The 18,934-nt window shown below is 43.8% G+C and overlaps 1 protein-coding gene across 4 annotated transcripts in view; it reads right to left on the bottom strand.

Annotated features, from left to right (window-relative positions):
• The window catches only part of SNX31 (sorting nexin 31), a 31,600-nt gene extending 18,456 nt beyond the window's left edge, over window positions 1-13,144 (bottom strand). Inside the window, exons 1-4 of one of the 4 annotated variants that reach the window (XM_054190922.1) lie at window positions 13,029-13,137; window positions 12,871-12,945; window positions 6,146-6,260; window positions 4,947-5,011 (exon numbers count right to left, since the gene is read on the bottom strand). In XM_054190922.1, coding sequence (XP_054046897.1) covers window positions 4,947-5,011; window positions 6,146-6,260; window positions 12,871-12,945; window positions 13,029-13,091 — 318 coding nt within the window. In that variant the 5' untranslated portion in view covers window positions 13,092-13,137. Of the gene's footprint in view, window positions 1-4,946; window positions 5,012-6,145; window positions 6,261-12,870; window positions 12,946-13,025 lie in introns of those variants that run through there. The other 3 variants (XM_054190921.1, XM_054190923.1, XM_054190924.1) reach the window with 3 other exon arrangements.
• Between the last annotated feature and the right edge of the window lie 5,790 nt (window positions 13,145-18,934).

Below are 18,934 nucleotides of genomic sequence, written 5' to 3'. Positions count from 1 at the left end.
GTATCCCTTAATACTGCTTATTTGAATCTCCCCATAACACTGTCACTATTACTTATAGAAAAATCTCCTGAAACATCTAGAACTGCTGCCTACTCCCCACTTGCCTGTCCCAGTAGCTTGAAGCTCGGCTCAGTCGTTAATAGAAGAATACAAGAAAACACAGAGCTGGTGAAGGATTGTCTTTGGTTTTTGGTTTTGATGAAAAGAACAGATTTGCAACAAGAACCACAGAACCAAACAAAAGAAACCCATAAAACCAACAAAAAGCCCAAACAAACAAAAATCCCCATACCTATTATATAGTTCCCCCACAAGGGAGGGGGGAAGAGATATCTAAAGTATCTTTTTTTTTCCCCTCCCAGTTTTCCATTAGAAAACTTAATTTTAAGTGATTTTGTTTTAACAGAAGTCAACACCAATCTGAACCCTTGGCAAGCTCAACAGATTTGTTGCTCAGCTAAGAAGCATGCACCATAAAAGGAGAAAGGGCGAGAACAGGGGCCCTTATTACAACATATTGACAAAACCAGCAGGTCGGGGTACTGAATTGCATCTTAACGTTGAAACAAAAAAACAGAACAGACATCCTTGAATTAAAATTCTTCAGAACTTTCTATGCCAGAAACTTTCCCCCTGGCCAGCACACAATGAAAATCTGAAAGTATGGGAACTCCCCACATGAAATTCAGATTTCTGGCCAACTGCAGTTTTGAAATAAAAGTTCATAAATAAGAAACCCAACCTGGTTTGATATGAAAGAAATAACATTTCTACAGCAGTGATGAAATCATAGCTACTCAGCCTGACTTCTGTTTGTTGACACACACATCCAAACACACTTGTGAGTTTCTGCAAGTACAGAGGAATGTTACAAACATGCATTCTTCCACCGCATGCACAAATGCTAAGTGTGTTGCAAGTGCACAGAGAAGAACAGGCTGCATGGTCAGAGACAGGCGCCCTATCCAAGAAAAAGCAACCTATAATCAAACCAGCTTTGATTCCTGGTAACATCTGCAGGTTTCTGGGGTACGTTTTACCTACACTCTCAATAGCATACACACCACAGCTCTCTTATGGCACCCAATCCTTGGTCTCAAGCTTTGCTCCTCAGAAGGAAAACTGCCTTACATCAGAGTCCTTTGATGAAGGACCACATAAGAACACCGCTTTTTGCCTGTTATCAAGCACTGATTTGCTCTGTTTGCTCAAGTATACAGAAACTTTTCATCTGTCCTTTTGCCAACACCTGAATCCTTTTGCTCACACTAAAGGCTTTTGTTTACCAGCAACGCAGACTAGAAAAGGTCAGCCTCCTAGACCACCAACTCCAAATCTCTGCTGCTGCAAGGGAATGGGTCTCAATTTTATTCATAAATGCATGAGTAGCTGTCCTCACAGCTGCATCCTGAATACACCACATTACTCCATGGGTGCCCAATACAGTGACAGACCATTATCTCAGATTACATTCAAGGATACAGATGAGTTGCATTAAAATGAAAGCATTAAAATGAAACTGACAGGGATGTATGTACCCGCTCAGACCACCTTCCTGATGAAAAAGGAGAAGACACAACACAGCCACAACCGTCATCTTTTAACGACTTCTTGCAAGACCTGTGCCATTTGTCTTTAGGGGCTGGAAGGAGTGAGGCATATACAGGAGTACTGGGAGAGTGGAGGGGCAGGGAAGTTATGGGTTAAGTTGTTCAACTCCGTTACACAACAGTGTTGGTAAGTATTTCAGCAATGTTCTTTTTGAGCAAAGCATCCATTGTGCCGAGCTGCTTCCCCATGTGTCAGGAGCCCTGCTGTCCCCTGACAACTTCTCCTATGCAATTAGGTTGCTGGGGAAACAGCCAGAGCCTGCCTGCTATAAGGAGCAAACTGTAACAGCATAAGCAACTGGTAACGGTGCTGCTGGGCAAAAACAGGGGCCTGGAAAGCAGGGTTCACCTGCATGGGCTTGTCCTCACTTGAAAAGTTTGCCCTGTTAGATATGATCAGAGGGATATAGCTGGTTGGTGTGATGCTGAGTGCAGATACAGATGAGTCATGTTCAATAATGTCAGGCAGCTGCGGTAAAGCCATGGTCCTCATACAGCACTCCCACTCCAGGGACTGCTAGTCTCGGCACACCCTTCACAACCCCATTCAGAAGCAAAACATGGGACAAGGACAAAAAAAGGTCTTAAATTCAGTTTGATTTTTCCTTTGCATCTTCTAGTTTAGTCAGCGACATATACAAATATCTTCAGCCAGAACCTTAAAGTTTTAAGGCAAGCCAAGAAAATGAAGCAAGCACTGGCAGACTACCTGAGAGGACCGGTCTGTTCTCTCTCATAACGAAAGATATAAGTGAACGTGAAAAAAGTCAGCAGTGGAATTTAAGAAAAAAAAACTAGCCTAGCAATTTCACTCACCTCTGGTTTCCTATCTTCTCATTTTATTAAACCTGAAGTTTCTATTATAAAAGCTACACTGGTTTTACCTGCAGACAGATAAGTGCTCACTAAACAGCTGTGGTGGCAGAAAAGTGGCTGACTGCTTCCCATTCATCACAGCCTGCAGTGCAGTCCCACTGCCATTTCTCCCATGTTTGCTGGCAGGTTCCTTGTACAGCTGTGCACTAACTGGTTTCAGGTAGCCAAGACTGACTAGTCAAAGCCAGTTCATGTCACTGACAGAAAGGAGCATGCTATTTCATCATTTTCATGGTTTTATTCTTGAATCATTCATTAATCATCCCTCTTGCAATGTAACATGAGCAAGTTTAGAGGAATGCCTGGTTTTAACACTAAGTAGCAGCAACGCTGAACTATGTTTTCACTCCTAAGCAACATGCAGGATGCTAAGTGCTGCCTACACATCAACAATGAAGATGGAAAGAACAGTACAGAGGTGCTTTAAACATGAACTTTACTCCATGTCTTTCAGTGCTGTTACAGAAATCTTATCACTCTGACATAAAGCACCTCACAAGTCACAGTATACTAACAAAATTTGGAACACGCACAAAGCCAGTTTGTTGAGCAAGATTCTTTAATTGCCAAAATGAATACTTAATGGGTGTAACTAACGGCTGAATGAAGGCACTGTGCACAGCTAATGACAGTGGATGCACTCTTGTCTTTCACAAAGCTATTTGATCTCTCTTGGGAGTTTTTTCTTTACCATAATGAAAGAATACATAAAGCACTACCACGATTTGTATTATGAAGCAGTAATTTATATAAGCACAATCATTATAAGTTGAAACTGTAAAGAAGAGCTGGAGAACTACTGTCTTCACCAAGCAGGAAGTCTAAACATCATGTATGAAAATCCATTGTACTGTGGAACAGAAATGTGGGTTAATTTTATGTCTTGAGAATGTACTGACCTTGCATTAACATTTAAGGTATAATTCAGTGCCTACCTTCAACTCTACAAAATAATTGACTGGTTTTGCCAGCACAGCCATCGCATGCCTTAATAAGCACACACACATATGTACATAACCCGTAAATCAAGTGAGTATTACACATGTACTTATCAAGTCACCCCTCTTCAACAAAAGGAGCCTGCAGTAAAGAAAAAGCTAAACTAAACATCATTTCTGATGGAATGGTATGAGAAATCCACAATACTGGCATGCCAAAAGACTTCTGTAGACACTGCAAATATGCACTTTAAGAGAGTTATTTCCTGCCAGGACTTCATCAAAAAAAGTCAGTTGGCAGGGTTTGAGGGCAAATTGCAAGCATTCCTGATGGTTTTAACCTTCTTCAGCAGACCTGTTATCAGTCTCATCAAGACTAATTAAGACTCAGCAGTAATTGCTGGGAGTTAACTGTAGGGCTATAACAGGCACTGGATCAGAACTAAAGAGAGACTGCTTCTCACACAAAAGAAATCCCTAATCAGAAAGGGGCTTTTCATTCACTGTCTTGAGCACCTCAGTATGTCTGAATTTAAGAGACTGTAAACAAACTGTATCTTTTTATTTACAAAGTATATAGGAAAAACCTTTCTAGAATTTGTTAGGAATACTTCTTCAGACCATTTTCTATAGCCTTTCTGAACTCCCTTTACATACCTTAATCACACATAGCAAGTGAAGAGCTCTCAAGTCACAAAATTCTTACTCAGTCCTTCAAAAGATCCCCCTCTCTCCAGAACAACTCACTGCAAGTGAGGTTACAGCAGCAGCATGTGAAGCACTTCTCAGAAAACTAAAGCAGCAGCCCCTCCCTGAAAATGCTGTTGGTGTCATACTGCACCCACCTGCTCCAAAACACTACTATCCTCATAAGAGCCACAGCAGCTGGAGAGAAGGTAAGGGAAGAAATGGGACATACGGCACCTTGCAGTAGTCAGACACAAGCAAGAGCTATCCAGGCTCCAAGCCTGCCAAAGAACAATCATACCTGTCATGGACCGCATTAAAATGGATTTCAAAAGTCATCTAGGTTGCGACAACCCAAATACATGCCCATTCCACCCATCACTACAGTTGCAAGATAAGAGAACATGACATTTTCACAGCAGTCATCAATACACTTATCAGTCCAAAGCACTGACACTACCAAAAAGCATTTACAGTTGCAAAATCCAAGAGTGTGTGTAATCCTTCTATTGAGCTTTCACAAAGACTCTTCTGGGAACTGTTTAGAGGCGAAAGATTCATCAGATATGCCACAGGATAAAAAACCAAAGCAAATAGTTCTTTCCATGTGAGAAACAAGTTCGTACACGGACAAAACAATAGCAATATTTTCATTATTGCCACCCAGGCTTCACAGAGAGCATGCTCATCGGAACTCGCTGCTTTACAGGACAGACCAATACACTGAGAACACAAGGAAAGGAAGATAGCAAAGGAAGCCTTGAACTCAGGAGGTAGGATAATAGTTCTACTCTTTCATTGAACAAACTATTTGGCTGAAAAATTCAAAACTTACCTGCTGTAGCTTTCGGAAAAAACCTATGAAGACATCACTATTGGTAATATTTGAATCCAAAGTAACTGAAAAACAAGAGGAAAATGGGGAGGGAGGAAATCAAACTTAGCCAAAAGATGAAAAACATGACTAGTGTCTAAAAACAAGATGTATACCACATGACTGTTGGTTAAAGTGCTACTTTACTCATCCTTTGGTTTCTGCACAGCTACCTTCACTAGCCTGTTAAATCACTGAAGCTGTGAACTGTGCAAAACACATGTAGTGTTGCTATTCTCCCAAAGCAAGACTACAGCAAGGTTCTTGGCCATGTAACTCCATGGTCACTCATGGCCAGTAACTCTAAAAGGAACTGTTGAATACTCAAGTGAGAAAGATAAAATAATCACTAAGTAAGATTTTAAAGACCTATCTAGAGTTTCTCTTTTGTAAGTCTTGGCACAAAGTATCTGAAGCTACAGGCTACAAAACTTTAAGCTCATCCCCTAACACACCCTTCTTTTTGGGTAGTTGAAATGTTGTTGGTGTTTTGTGTTTGTTTTACTTTTGTTTGGTTGGTTTTTTTATTTCTTGGCTTATGTGAAACTCTCTAGATGCATTCCAGGGATCCTGCAGACCTGGTTTATAACACAACACATTGCACCTGAGATTTAATTTTTCTCCAAACTCTTACCTTGTTATAATTCTCGCAAGTCTGTCAGAAAATCCTTGGAGGGAATAAGTTTATGTAGAGCCCAGTTCCATATTACACTTCTACCAGTCCAAGTGCCTGTCTTTTCTGCCTCTATCTTTTACCCACCAGCCATGAGTTCTCACACTCAAGCCCATGGCAGGTCTGGCGGTTGTGATGCGGCAGGGATGGGTAGCTCACCTCACTGGTCTGGAAGAACTGACTATGGCCAGACCACCGGCTGCCACCTGGACGAGATGGGTTAAGTTTAGCGTGAAAATGAACCCTTGCATTTTGGGAAAGCTGCAGAAAGGCAGCTGCTTCAGAAATAAGAGGAGAGAGATGATATGCTGCTGTTCTAGAGCCAGTGAATCAACAGAGAGGACAGGGCTATCCCTAGCCTTTTAGGTACACCCTTACTCAGCTCAGTATATAAGATAGGGTACCCCGCAGTTACAATTGTTGACACATACACAAAGATTTAAGCCCTACGTATGAAAGCTGATCAGGTTGTTACAGTCAGGCTTACCATTCTGAAGGTACTGCTCCAGTTGCAACCGTCTTTCATCTGCCATTGACTTGGTCATTGCCAGGTAAAACTTTGGAGGGAAAGCAGGCACAGCATTCCCAAAAAGCTGCCTCAGCTGCAAAACAGCAAAAGGAAAGCTCAGCATCAGTGAAGAAGCATTCAGAATTTCCAAGGAGTCCTCAGTGTTCTCTTGTTCTGACAGCAAGACATGATGACATGCAAAGGGCATGGGGATACCCACCCAGCACTTCCCTGATGGCCCTCAGGGCCCACAGCAAGGCCAAAGCCTTTGCCCATGCAGCCACCAGAAGACAGACCAAGTGAGCAGCCTCTTTTGATGGGCTTCTCATTTTTATAGTCTTTCTTCTGAGTAGTCTTCACTTCTGAGCTCCTCTTCCAAGACAGAAAAGTAGCACTGTATTAACCTTACCAGCTGGGTCTTATACACCTCATGGACAAACAAGATATGGTTACATGTCTTCTCTTCCCAATACGCCCATATGGGAGTTTTTCAATCTATACACACAGAACTACTTTTTAATAGCTGGTGACTTCTGCCCTTGACTTGTGCTACCTCAGAGGCTTTTATTATTTCATCTGTGAGAGGTAGTAACTTTTATCAGATCATTTACTATCGTCAAAGAAAAGAAAACCACAAACAAACAGAGATTCTTTCAGGAACACAAGCTATCTGAAAGTTTGACTCTTCCTCCAGCTATATCAGCTAGCCAATAAGAACATAACGTCTCTGTACAAACCTGACCTTATTTATAAACAGAAAGGACCAGAGAACCACAATTACATTATCTTGTGTTATCACAAGTCCATTATAGGTTTGGGCAGTGTTTTGTCACTTGGAAGTGTAAAAATTCTCTGCTATAGGCAAATTATTTCAAGAGAAGGATGAGCTAATGTTTACCTTCCCAAATAAGCCCATTACCAAACACAGCAAAATACAAGTTTTCCTGGAAATATTCCTTCACCTAAACCAAAAGAATATGACTTGTGATCAGTAAAATGAGATTCCTATAGCACACTGAGACATTACTGCTAATTAAATTTTAAGTACCAGTATTGAACTTGGCAATTAGTGCCACTAAATGCTGTGAAAGATGACATTTTCCCTCAGGCCCCAGCTGCCCAAGTCTTTCACATGACTCCAGCAGCTGAAACTTGAAGAAAAAAAAAAATGTCACTGCTGCAAGAATTAGCAATACCTTTTTCTGCCTGTTGGCTAAAATGTTCTCACAGCTTCACTTTCCCTACATTGGCAATACACTGCTATTTCTAAGTTCTTGATTATTAGACATGCGTGAGTTGCTCCAACATACACAGCATAAAAGAGTTAGATAATACTGCATGCTTTGGTTTTATGTAAAGCTAACAGTAATAGCTAGTATAGAGTGCTTTTTATCTTCAAAGTCCTTCACATATGTGATCTTCCCTTAGAGACTGAAAAAACATTATCTCTGCTCTACAAGCAGGCAAACTGAGGAGATAAAACCCAAAATTTGCCAGAAGTCAGAAAGCCAGAGCCACAATGCCAACAAGGAGGTCCTCTCTCCTCCCTCTGCATTCAGGCTGAACCTCACCTACACAAAGCTGCGCCGTCTGTTATCATCAGTTTGCACAAGCAAAGACTCTGGCCTACTTTAAAAAATAATTAATTCATCTCAGTACCAGCTGCTTGGAAGCTTCTTGAAATACAATTGTGTGTCCTCAGGATTTGGGCTACCAAGAAGAGAAACTTCTCCCAGCCAATTAGACTTTTTCACATCTCAAAAAATTTAAGAAAAATGTCCATAAACTTATAGTGTGTATTTCTGTACAGTACTGAAAATCCACCAGACTATCAGCCACCAGCACGAAACTTCATTCTAGCCAAATGAAACTAGCCAATATTTGTCTTCACAAACCCAACAGCCTAGGCGAGGTTTTAAGTGCAAGTCAACAACATTGCACCTGGTGGTGTCAGGTGGTGCCAACTGCCTGCTGTCCTGCCAAGCCAACACCACTGTAAGAGATGGGTCCCCTACCCAAAATCTGCTTCTGACCATTTTTTTTTTCCAAGGCTCTGGGTTTGTTTCTGCAGCCTAAAGCTACTCCACAGTAGACACGTGTCTCAGCCCCAAGCCAGGGTGCCCTGTGAACTGCCATTTTGTCCTGACTAGACCTACTTGACCTGACAGGTACTTCCAAGCCGTCCAGCTCCACAAGCTGTCCAAGGGAAGGACTCCCATCCTGTGGCCTCTCTGCATGCCTGACCAAGCAGCTTCTTTGCTGACACTATGTGCAGCTCCTGTCAACAACACACAGCAGCCGCTTGGGCCAGTCCTGCCTCACAGCCCAGCACCAAGGCTAAGCACAGCTCCACTTCCAGCTCCCCACCCCAGAGGCAGCTTCACAAGCAAGTGTCAGGAAAGCCCACAGGAGACTGGATCATGAAAACAAGCTTAAACCTGACTGTGCTGTCAGCCCAGACAGGATGTTCCAACCTGGCGGGAGAGGTACTAATTCTTCCTCCAAGATTTCCACCTAAGAGAGACAGAGCAGCTTCCCTAAATATGACAGTTTTAAGCTCTAAATGCTAACGCTTCCAAGAAGGGGAGTAAAGACACCTGCCATAGTTGGTACTGTTTCTTCTTCACCTTTCTGCAACAAATATTCTCCACCTTGGCAGGGGACATCATCAGTTTAAAGTGTAGTTGACCAGAATCAATCATCTCCTACTTAGTCTAATCCCATAGGTCTGCTTTTTGGTGTCAGGTTCCTGCCCATGCTGTCTAGACAAGCCATTTCACCTAGGGCCATGCTCCATCACAGGTGTGCAGATACCAAAGTCAGACAGAGCACCAGAAACAAAACTGCTAACCTGAAAAAAAATAGAGCAGCATTATAACTAGAAAGCTATTATGTATGGATTATATACAGAATGAACAAGCCCCTGGGCATTTCCTTCTCAGTCACCTGATTAAATGTTAAGAAGAAGAGGAGACACCATTCTAAGATTAAAAATGCTTAAACATGTTTCATGTGAAAATTAAAATACAGGTATGCAGAAACTGTCCAAGCAATCAAAGGTATGAGACTATTCCGGTACATGACTGTCTAAATGAAGTTTTAAAAAACATTTTCTATATTTAATTCCTTTTTACCAATTGTTTTATTGTGATTAACAGATTTTTTTAGAATTATTTTACCAACAGCTGTTTACACCAATCACAGACGCTGCTAACTGACTCAATAGAGGCTGACATCATGACCAGAATCCATCAGTGTTGCGTTTCACTCTTTACCCTACAGACGACACTTTCTATTTACTCCCTTCCTTGAAGTAAACCAGTGAATACCCCAAGAACTGCAAGAAATAATCTGTGCCTTTCAGTCCTACAACAGAACATAGATTCGTTATTATGATACTAGTTTAGAGAGGGACATGCTAAGCAGCTGCCAAACTGAAAAGCCAGATGTAAACATCACAACGGTGGAAACAAAGGACAGCCTGTGTCTTTAGCAACTGCTCAATTTTGAGGAAATCCAGTAACATTTTCAGTGCACAAACCACTGCCCAGGTAATCTCTAGCTCCACTCTAGAAGTTCCTGTCAGTTGTACATTTTTGCAAGAGAGACTTACCTCTCCATAAGCAGAATAAACACCCACAACTCTGGTCAGTGCGTGGTCCCCACAGAACTAAAGCCAGAGGAGAACACAGCTACAGTACAGAGCACTGCCTAACTGTTCTTGTATAAATCTAAGGCCAAAGCTTAGATCCTTAAAAGGCACATCCATCTGCCATTGAGACTCCTACTGAAGCGGTTCAGTCATTTGCAGAGAATGACTACATAAGTCTTAGTTCTGCAAGTGCAAACAATAAGGAATATTGCCCAAAGTATATGGCGTTCATCCCAAGCAAAGGGAGATTGGTCCTCCAGCTGTCCTTCTTTCTGCTAATACTTAATGTCTAAATACTCCAGACAAAGGCAGGAATGAAAACCGGATTTCCTACAATTAAATGCTCTAGCTCCTAAAAGAGGAGGCAAAAGGGGAGAAGGCAGAGCCACCTCTGGACCCTCTTATAGCCAACACAAAGCCCCATCTCCCAGAGGAAGGTCAAGGGAGTAAATCCTCAGATCAAGACAGGCACCTTCTAGCAATCCACAGCCAAGTACCTATCTCCACAAGAGGAGAAGGACTAAAGCTTCACTGCTCTCCTCAGTACTTCTGCCAGCCCTGCCTAAACAACTTCTAAGCAAGTTCTCTTTTAGGATATCATTCTTGCTTGTTCACGCCTCCCTCTATACCATTTACCTTGGGTACTCAGCTTCAGTTGTGAATCCCAATTGGAGGTAAGGCACCCAGAGGTAAGGAAATGTTCCTTAGTGTTAGTATACCTGCACCTCCCCATTCAACAGTGTATCCGAAGCCTCATACGCTCCGTTACGCTACATTGCCTACTACTAACTTCTGAACAGACGGTCATTTTGTAGAGAACAACTGCTCTAGGAGACGCAAGGAATGGAGTTTGGGAGTGTCAAACAACAGAAGAACTCTCAGAATATAAAGTGATGGAGAGCAGGAAAATGCACAGCAAGAGAAAAGGGGCAGGTAAGGCACAGCATCACAAACAAAAGTTATGTGCCCTGATTTTGTAACACAACTCAGGAGAGGAGCTAGTAGAGGTGGAATAGCAGTGTTTTAGAAATCACTACCCTGAAGGAGATCAGAAGCACAACTAGTCCAGCATCACATCCAACAGAGCCAGAAACAGATCCTCTGGAGCAGTGTTCAAGAAATACCGTCAAATATAATCATACAGAAATCTGTCCATGGGGAAGCTTATTTCTAATTCATGTCCTGCATCTATCACAGAATTGTTAGATCTGTGGGACTTTGTGGACACCATGTGTGATCTGGTCAAGAGTGTGAAATTACTGTATGCTGGAATTTAAGACTTCTTGTATGTGTGCATTTTTCTACCTTAACAGAGTATTTCAAGTAAAATAAACAGAACAGGATATAATAATTATAGATGAGCAACCTCACATAAGTACAGGGAAGACAACTAAGGGACAGCAGTGTAGCTGTAAGCTTCAAGACCAAGTATGGCAGCTACCAACAGCAGGAATGAAGGAATTGAAAATAAAAATCAGATGATGAGTTGTAAAGCCCAGCAAGAGGCAAACAGTTACAGAGGATGCAGAGAAGGGAAAGATTTTGCTGAGGGCATTAATGAAGTTAAAGCCTCTTGAGCAAGAAACAGTAAGCCTTAAAGAAAAAGCAAGCAAATACATAAGCTGGTTTACGAGTTCAGATATATTATCCAAAATGCCCCATTAACTAAAGCAAAATATTACTGTGAGAGCCCCCACAGGGAAAAGAATTGCAGAGCTGGGGCACAAGAGCACACCTCAGCAAACACTGCTTCCCATGGCAGCCCTGCTGCTGACTCAGCTGCCTTTTAGCTGTGCTACTCCAACTGCTCGTGCAGTCACACAGAGTTGGGAAAGATTGGCTGATCCTCACCCAGGGTTACCTGGCTGAAAAACTGCTCCAGAGTGGTGCTATCAATGCAACTGAGAGCACAGCAAGGAAGCTACCAAAAGGAGCATCTACCTAACCCACTACCACAAGAAGCATTCATCAAACAGGGCCCTAAAATAGCGTTGTCAAGGTAAATTAAGGTTGCTCAGCAGGGACGACAGTGTGCACCCAGACTGACAGAAGAGCTGGGAGAGATTTCACTTGGATCCAAAGACTGGCAAAGGTCAGAAAGATCAGGCTAGCCAAGAGAAAGCTGGCAGCCACCCTGCCTCCACAGAAAAGCTCAACATCACATGCTCCCTTTTATCTTTATAAGAAAACCAGAGGAATGCTAGAGGCTAAAGGGACAGAGGCAACTTGGACAAGAAACAAAACAAAAGCAGTGACATAAACAGGCAGATTCACCCTGAAATAATCCACTTTAGTTAGCTGGGACCATGTATCATTCCCTGATGCCCTCTAATTCTTGGAATACTCCAAGACTGTGTTCCAGCTGTTTTGCAATTGCCTAGTAATTGCCTACATGTAAAGGGTCACTCCTGAGGTATGCACTTAGGCAATTTGGGCCAAAGGATCCAACACTCGATTAACCCCTGGCTTGTCCAAAAAAAACCTGCAATTTACCTGGACTGAACTCTGTACACTTTCTTGAGTTGTTCATAGGATTAATGACCCCAGTAAAGCAGTTGCACCTCTCTCCCAGAGGCCAAGGAAAAAAGGCACCTGGAAGCCACAGCTGCTGCTGCTTGGCCAACATTTCCCATTAAGCCAGCTTACCATACCCTTCTGCTACATCCCTTAGTGTGTTGGTTGGTTTTGGTTTTTGTTTTTTTTTTGGATTTGCCTCTCAGCTGCTGTCAGATTCACCCTGCAAACACGGGCGCCCCTCCGACAGCACAGCATCGCGGGGACCAGGCCGGGTGCCGGGCGGGAGGGCAGGGCACGGGTCGGGACAAGGCGCCTCCTCCCCGTGCTGTTAGCACGAAGGCAGGCTTTAATAACGCAGATTTGGGCAGAAACAACTCGCTACCCCCATTCCACACTGGGCCTGTGAGGGCCAGGAGAGCCCCTCTGTCTCCGCAGCCCCTCACAGGGGACCGGCCTGGCTGCGGGGCCCGACGGCCGCCCGCCCGCACCCCGCCGGGCTGCCCCCCCGCCCCGCCACCCCCCGCCCGGCCCTCACCTGCGCATCCCAGCGGCGGAGCTGGCTGTACCGCGCCTTGCCGAGCAGGAAGCCCTCCAGGCACACCGAGTACAGCTGCAAGCACACCGCCGTCAGACCCGCGCCCGGCCCGCTCCCCGCCGGCCCCCGCCGCCCTCTCCCTGCCCCGCGCCCACCACGTAGCTCCCCCCGCGCCTCTCCCGCAGCTCCTCGGCGGCGGTGATACTGAAGTGCAGCTTCATGGCGAGACCGGGCCGGGCCGTCCCCTCACGGCAGCGGCGGGGCTGAGGGAAGGAGGGAGGCGCCGGGCGGTGCAGGTGGGCGCGGCGCCAGGGGGCGCTGTGGCGGGTACTGAGGCAGGAGCGTCCCTCAGGCGCAGTCGCCGCGGCGGCTTTTATTTGAAATTCCTCCAGAAAAGGGGCCTGTGCGGGGGTGGTCCTGTCTCGGAGGCCACGTTAGGACGAGGGGCAACGTGGGGGTGACATTAAGCGCCAAGCGGCGCCCGCAGGGGGAGGGGTCTGTCTGGGAAGGGCCGCAGGGGTCACCCGGGGCACTGGGGAGCTGGTGCTGAGGAGGGAAGGAGGCACGAACAGTGTGGGGAAGGGGACTACTAAGTGATAACTCACTATGAAGTGACGGTAATTCGCTATTTTTCAAGGAACAACAACCAGGGACCATCTAGTGAAAGGGGTACGTAGCAGGTTTACAGGAAAAGAAAGTCCTTTTTTTTTTGCACAGTGCCTCACTGAAGGTGAAATACGCTTAAAATGGCAAGCCTATCTCTGGTGTGGGACTTTTGTTTATCGCTAATTACCAGATAATAAAGATGAGTTACACTTGCTGTATTTCCTAGCTTCCTTTAAGATATTTCTGGTACCCCTGAGGGAAAGGCGCTGCGGGAGCTGGGCCTTCTCATGTGAATGGATTGCTGTGGAAGTCCCTGTAGTCTTAACACAAAGCAGTGCTGCTGGAGATGTGAAATGAGTTCATCGGCATGGAAATAATGCAGCTGAAATGCCTCCCCCGCAAACGGGAGCCTGAGGTCAGCGCAGTACTCTGGCCTCACCAAAGGGCCCTTCGTCAGAGGAAGAAAATAATTTTGGGAGGGCCGTGATTCACTAACTGACCTGGGGAAAACCCCTTCCCAGCGGAGCAAGGTTTGTACGTATTTTTCAACACAGGATTAATTGTGGGAATTCTGGAGCAAATGGAGAAGAGTAAGTAAAACAACATTGTGTAACATGTTTGATAACTTGATTTGTTTTTCTTCTTCATCCGTGCAGCCAAATATAACCAGTCTGACGACTTCTGGAGCACCCATGCAACCTTTATAGCTCCCGGTGTCATGGCTGCCCTGTTGTACCTGGGAGATGAGGCACCTGCGCCATGGGGAGCTCCAGAAGTTTTCCGTCCCCTCCTGAGCAAGGCCCCTGTGTGCATCATTGTTTACATCCCAAGCCACTTTGCAAGTCCACATCTCTGTTTGTAACCTGGGAAGCAAGGAGGCTGCATGGCGAGTTTGATGGAAAAATGTGAATTACAGGCAGACAGAGGAAAGATCTATGCTTTAGGCCATGGGCAGAAATTTTCCACTTCTGCTGTCATTCTAGGTTGGTGGTCTCTTTTCGTCTGCCTGAATCTGATTCCCATATGGAAAACTAGAGGAGGGGAAACTGAGCTACCTTTGGTGGAAAAATCTCTCTAACAGTTGCAAGAGACAGGATTAAGCAAGCTTCCACTTGCAGATGTGACAATGGGATGTTTGGGGCCCACTTTTGGAACTGTAATCTCTGTTTTATGTCATTTGCTGACTTCAAGTTTAACCTAGACCATGTGTAACCCAAGGTCGCAGTCACTGCAATGTGACGCAACCAGTTAGCCTGCTGAGGGCATAATTCTTGTTTTCTGAATGCTTAGATATCATATGGAACATTTAAAAGTGTGCTCAGAGCTATAAAAAGGTACATACCTCTGGACAGCTATAGCCAGCTGGAACATGACTTGATTAGGGATGTTTCTTTAGCAGGTTACGTGGGAAGTAGGGAGACTATTTGGCATAGATAAACTGCTCTTAGTACTTAATGTGTAACAGGCCCATTATGTTGGCCCAGCTTGTTATTTCTTTTTTTTCTTAATGGTTACATTCAATCCCAATACACCAAGTGAGAAATCTAGGTCTCAAATTATTTTTTGAAAATATTCTTCCTTTGTTCTTGTTGCCCAAGCCCTTCAAAGAGAACCACAGGTGCACCTTGTGGTCTCACCGTAGCTGAAAACATTTGTTTCAAATTTGTATTCACTTCAAATGCCATCTCCTAAGGATTTGAAACCTGCCCGCTGCATTTTCATTTGGATACAGCTACTATCCATCATTATTGACCACATCCAACAGAAGGTTAGTGGGACTAAAAGCTTTCCTTTGCAGAGGTAGTCTTACCACATGAGCTCACAGTTGCCAAAGGAACAGCAGTTAGGCTGCTGGTGTGCTGAAATCTCTGTCTACCTTGTTAAGGAACTATATCTTGGGGGGTTTTTGTGTGCTCCTCCTGGCTCGTTAATTGAGGAAAAACCTGTGAAGGTGGGAGGCAGTGAGTGAGGTGCTGACCTGTGGCTCAGAAGAGACAGGAACCCAAATGCAAATTGTCACCCAGTGGGAGTAAGGCACGCAAGGATTCCCCAGGTTTCAAGTCTTCACATGAGAATAGGGAGGTCCTAGACTCGCCTCCTTCGCTAGCAGTTGAGCTGCAGATCCTCTTTAAGTCAGCATGCTGCCATTGCCACTCTGTCAGAGAAGACCTGCAGCATTTCCACACCAGACTTTGCAGCCTTCCTGTGGCTTTTCATTGCAAAGGTGGTGTGAAGCTCTTAGTATCACTTGCCATGATGTTAATGATCTAATGGGACAGAGGATGTGGTATTTCTCTTTGTAAGGGAAGGACTAGTTGATCAAAGGGAAAATGGGAAGGAGGCAAGGGAAACAGGGCAGTTTAATTCAAAGTACCCACTTACATCATAAAAAGTAATCTGAGAGAAGAACCAAGATATTTTTGAGTAGCCTCTGATTCCAGTAAATCCAGGCCTGTGATGGATTTACTCAGGAGGCATTTCTAACCTCGAATTGCTCCTCTGGGACAACTCATGTACATGGGAAGCTATGAAGAATTCACTAGTAGTTTAAACTACTCCAGCAGGGAGTGAAAATGTTTCTTGTGTTCAGGGAGCAACTCCAACGGAAGGATCAATCCCAGAAATGGAGCTTCCTACTTAATCCCAAGTAGGATTGCCAAAACTGCCTTGCCACATACCTGAAACATGTAACTATGAAAGCCTAGTGAACTGTGGTCCCAAGGACAGGACTGTGGCACTCTCTAGCATGTCAGTTTCGACCACAATTCCTGGACTTACTGAGGATAAATATAAATCCTGGCTGTTTTTTGGGGAGGTTGTTTTTGCAGTTATTCTAAGCAGAAATATGTCGAAGACACAGAATTCTTTTTGCCAAGAATCCTAATCCAAAATGGCAAGTAGCTGTTTTTCAACATCCAGTTGTCCATAGCAATCATTAACAATGCTCCTGAGAAATGTATTTAGCTGGAAGGACTGAAGATATAATTTATTTATTTATTCAAGGGTAGACACCTAATTAGTGTAAATTGGCAACTGTAATGACATTGCCTGACTCAGGAACATCTTGATTTCTACCACCTTGCTCCCTCTTCCCCCAACACCCAGTGAAATCCAAATTTCCTGGACTTCTGCAGAGCAGTGAAGAGAATGCATGCAATCCAGATTACCTCTGCACCAAACCTTTGATTTAGTTGCCCATAAAGCCACATTCTGCTTGGCAAAGTGGACCGTGAGTATAGTACCATTCATTCATTCAAATCACCATTCATTTCAGGAGCAGGCTTTTGGCTGCTGCTAAACTCTGAAGCGTTTGCTGTGGTTAGAACGGAAGACAGGGGAGGACTGAAGGAATGAAATACCAGAGAATCCAGCAAAATCAGCTTATCGCTGGGTGGCTGCAGGGTGGTGGAGGATCAGCGTAAGCCTCTGACACACGCTAGAGGGAACATGTGGCAGAAGGAAGTGACTGCCAGTTAGACTGCCTATTAACACACAGGAACAATTTTCTACCTCTATTGAATAAATTGATTTTTCTGTGTGGTGCATTGTTTTACAGCAGTACTCTAAAGATACATTGATAGAGGTACTAACACACACATTGTTTGCTATCTCTAAGATTTAAAAAAAAAAAAACAAGCAACAAACAGAAGACATTGATTAACTAGGCTTCTGCGGTATACAGTGGGGAATTACCATGTAATTAAGAGTGGGAAGAAATAAACCCAACCAACCCAGGGTTTTGTTTTCTTAAGCTGTCATGATCGCCTCAGCAGAATTGCCTCACTGTTTCCTTTCACCACAAAAATTAACCTAGTATTTCAGGCTGGTACAGATGCTAGTGCTTGACACACCCACGTAAGCCTTATACAAAGCAGGAAGAACCCCTCTTTTCCTCCTTTTTCAGTTTCCCTGCATGCAAGAGGTTAAGTCACTTGCACATTCTTACAAAACATAAAAATTAGCTTTGTTAACTCCAGCAGACTCTCCAAAGACCCATTACCTCTTATCTGGGGAAAAAAGCAGAAGTAAGGTGACCTCTTGTTTTCCTGTTAGGGCCCTGAAACTCCTGCAAATAGTTAGGTCTTTATATTATCCTTTAGACCTTAAAGGTATTAAACCTTTAATGTCATCTGATTCATCAACATTTCTGTTATGGTGCTTTAAGGTCTTTAAAACTGCCTCCAAAGCTTTAATGTTTTTCTAGTTGACATTACATAAAATTAAGCTTGTACATTCAACCTCTTATCCTGTACATATCTTGTTTGAATCACCTCCTGTAAGAATTTTTGAAATTGGATGGTAAGTCCTACATAATTGTACACTTAAGCAAGATTGCAAATTAAAGGCTAACCTAGTCTGCCTCCAACAAGACTGAACATAAGAATTGTACAAGCTTAACCTAATGCTTTTATAGCAAAGTGAGAGATTTTAAATAGGATTCATTTATGGCCTACCAGTTTCACCTCTCTATGCTAGGCTTATTTCTCAAATTCACTTAACAGAAAAAATCTGAAGATCTTTGGACAAGGGGAAAAATAAGGCCACTCTTGAATTGTCTTTTGTGGGACTTCAGAAAGCATACTATAGGGATTTAAGACTGCAACAATAGGTTCAGAGAACACTGGCATTCCCCCCATACAGCATGGATTTCAGAGAGCCTTCCAGAAAGAACTCACTAACCCCTTCCTGTGATTCTGTAGGAATTGTATCCTTTAAATACAGCAATTAGAGCCCAATGGATTGCGTTCCTCCATGACGAGCAGATCTTCAATCCTTTCCCCCACCCCAGCCTGCCAGGTTTTTCTTCTCTGCAAAAGGAGGACATGCCATCTTCACTGCTTCCTTTCTCTCCCTGCATTATCAATTTTGATTAAGCAGCTTACAGAGCCAATTATGGGCTAAACTGGGTAGAAAATGCCTCTCATATTCTGCAAGTCTGCAGAAAATACTCCCCTAAAGGAAGGAGGCAAAAAAGCAAGGCAGCAACTGCAGGATAACCCATCTGTAGATGGACAACTTCAATGTATCTGCTAACTTACACAGTGCAAGTTTGTTTTACAACAAAAGCTCTTGTTACTCTGTCTCTCTTGATTATGCATTTAACAGTTTTCATCCTGCAAAACTCTCAGCCTCAGTAAGGACCTGTAGCAAATTCCACAGCTGATATGCTGGTGTTGGCTCTTCTCACTTTTGCTGCCATTGGTCATTTGCTTGGATGCCCCTTTTAAGTGACTAAGACACAAGCTGAGCTAAAGGTCCTATTAGCCCCGAGTGAAGACAGGATTATTTCTATGGTATTGTACACCAGATCAGATTTAGATCAAGCAGCAATTTGTTTTAAAAAGGCACAGCCTCCCTTTCAGTTCTATTTTTCAAATGACAGTCAAGCATAAGGATGAACCAGGAAGGTCACCTTTTGCAGGAAGAAGCAGATTCCTGGAGCCAGTAAAACTGCTGT

Source organism: Rissa tridactyla, chromosome 2, assembly GCF_028500815.1.
Source record: "Rissa tridactyla isolate bRisTri1 chromosome 2, bRisTri1.patW.cur.20221130, whole genome shotgun sequence".
Classification (NCBI taxonomy): Eukaryota; Metazoa; Chordata; class Aves; order Charadriiformes; family Laridae; genus Rissa; species Rissa tridactyla.
The sequence above is the reverse complement of the archived record's forward strand: the minus strand, read 5'-3'. Positions and strand labels throughout refer to the sequence as shown.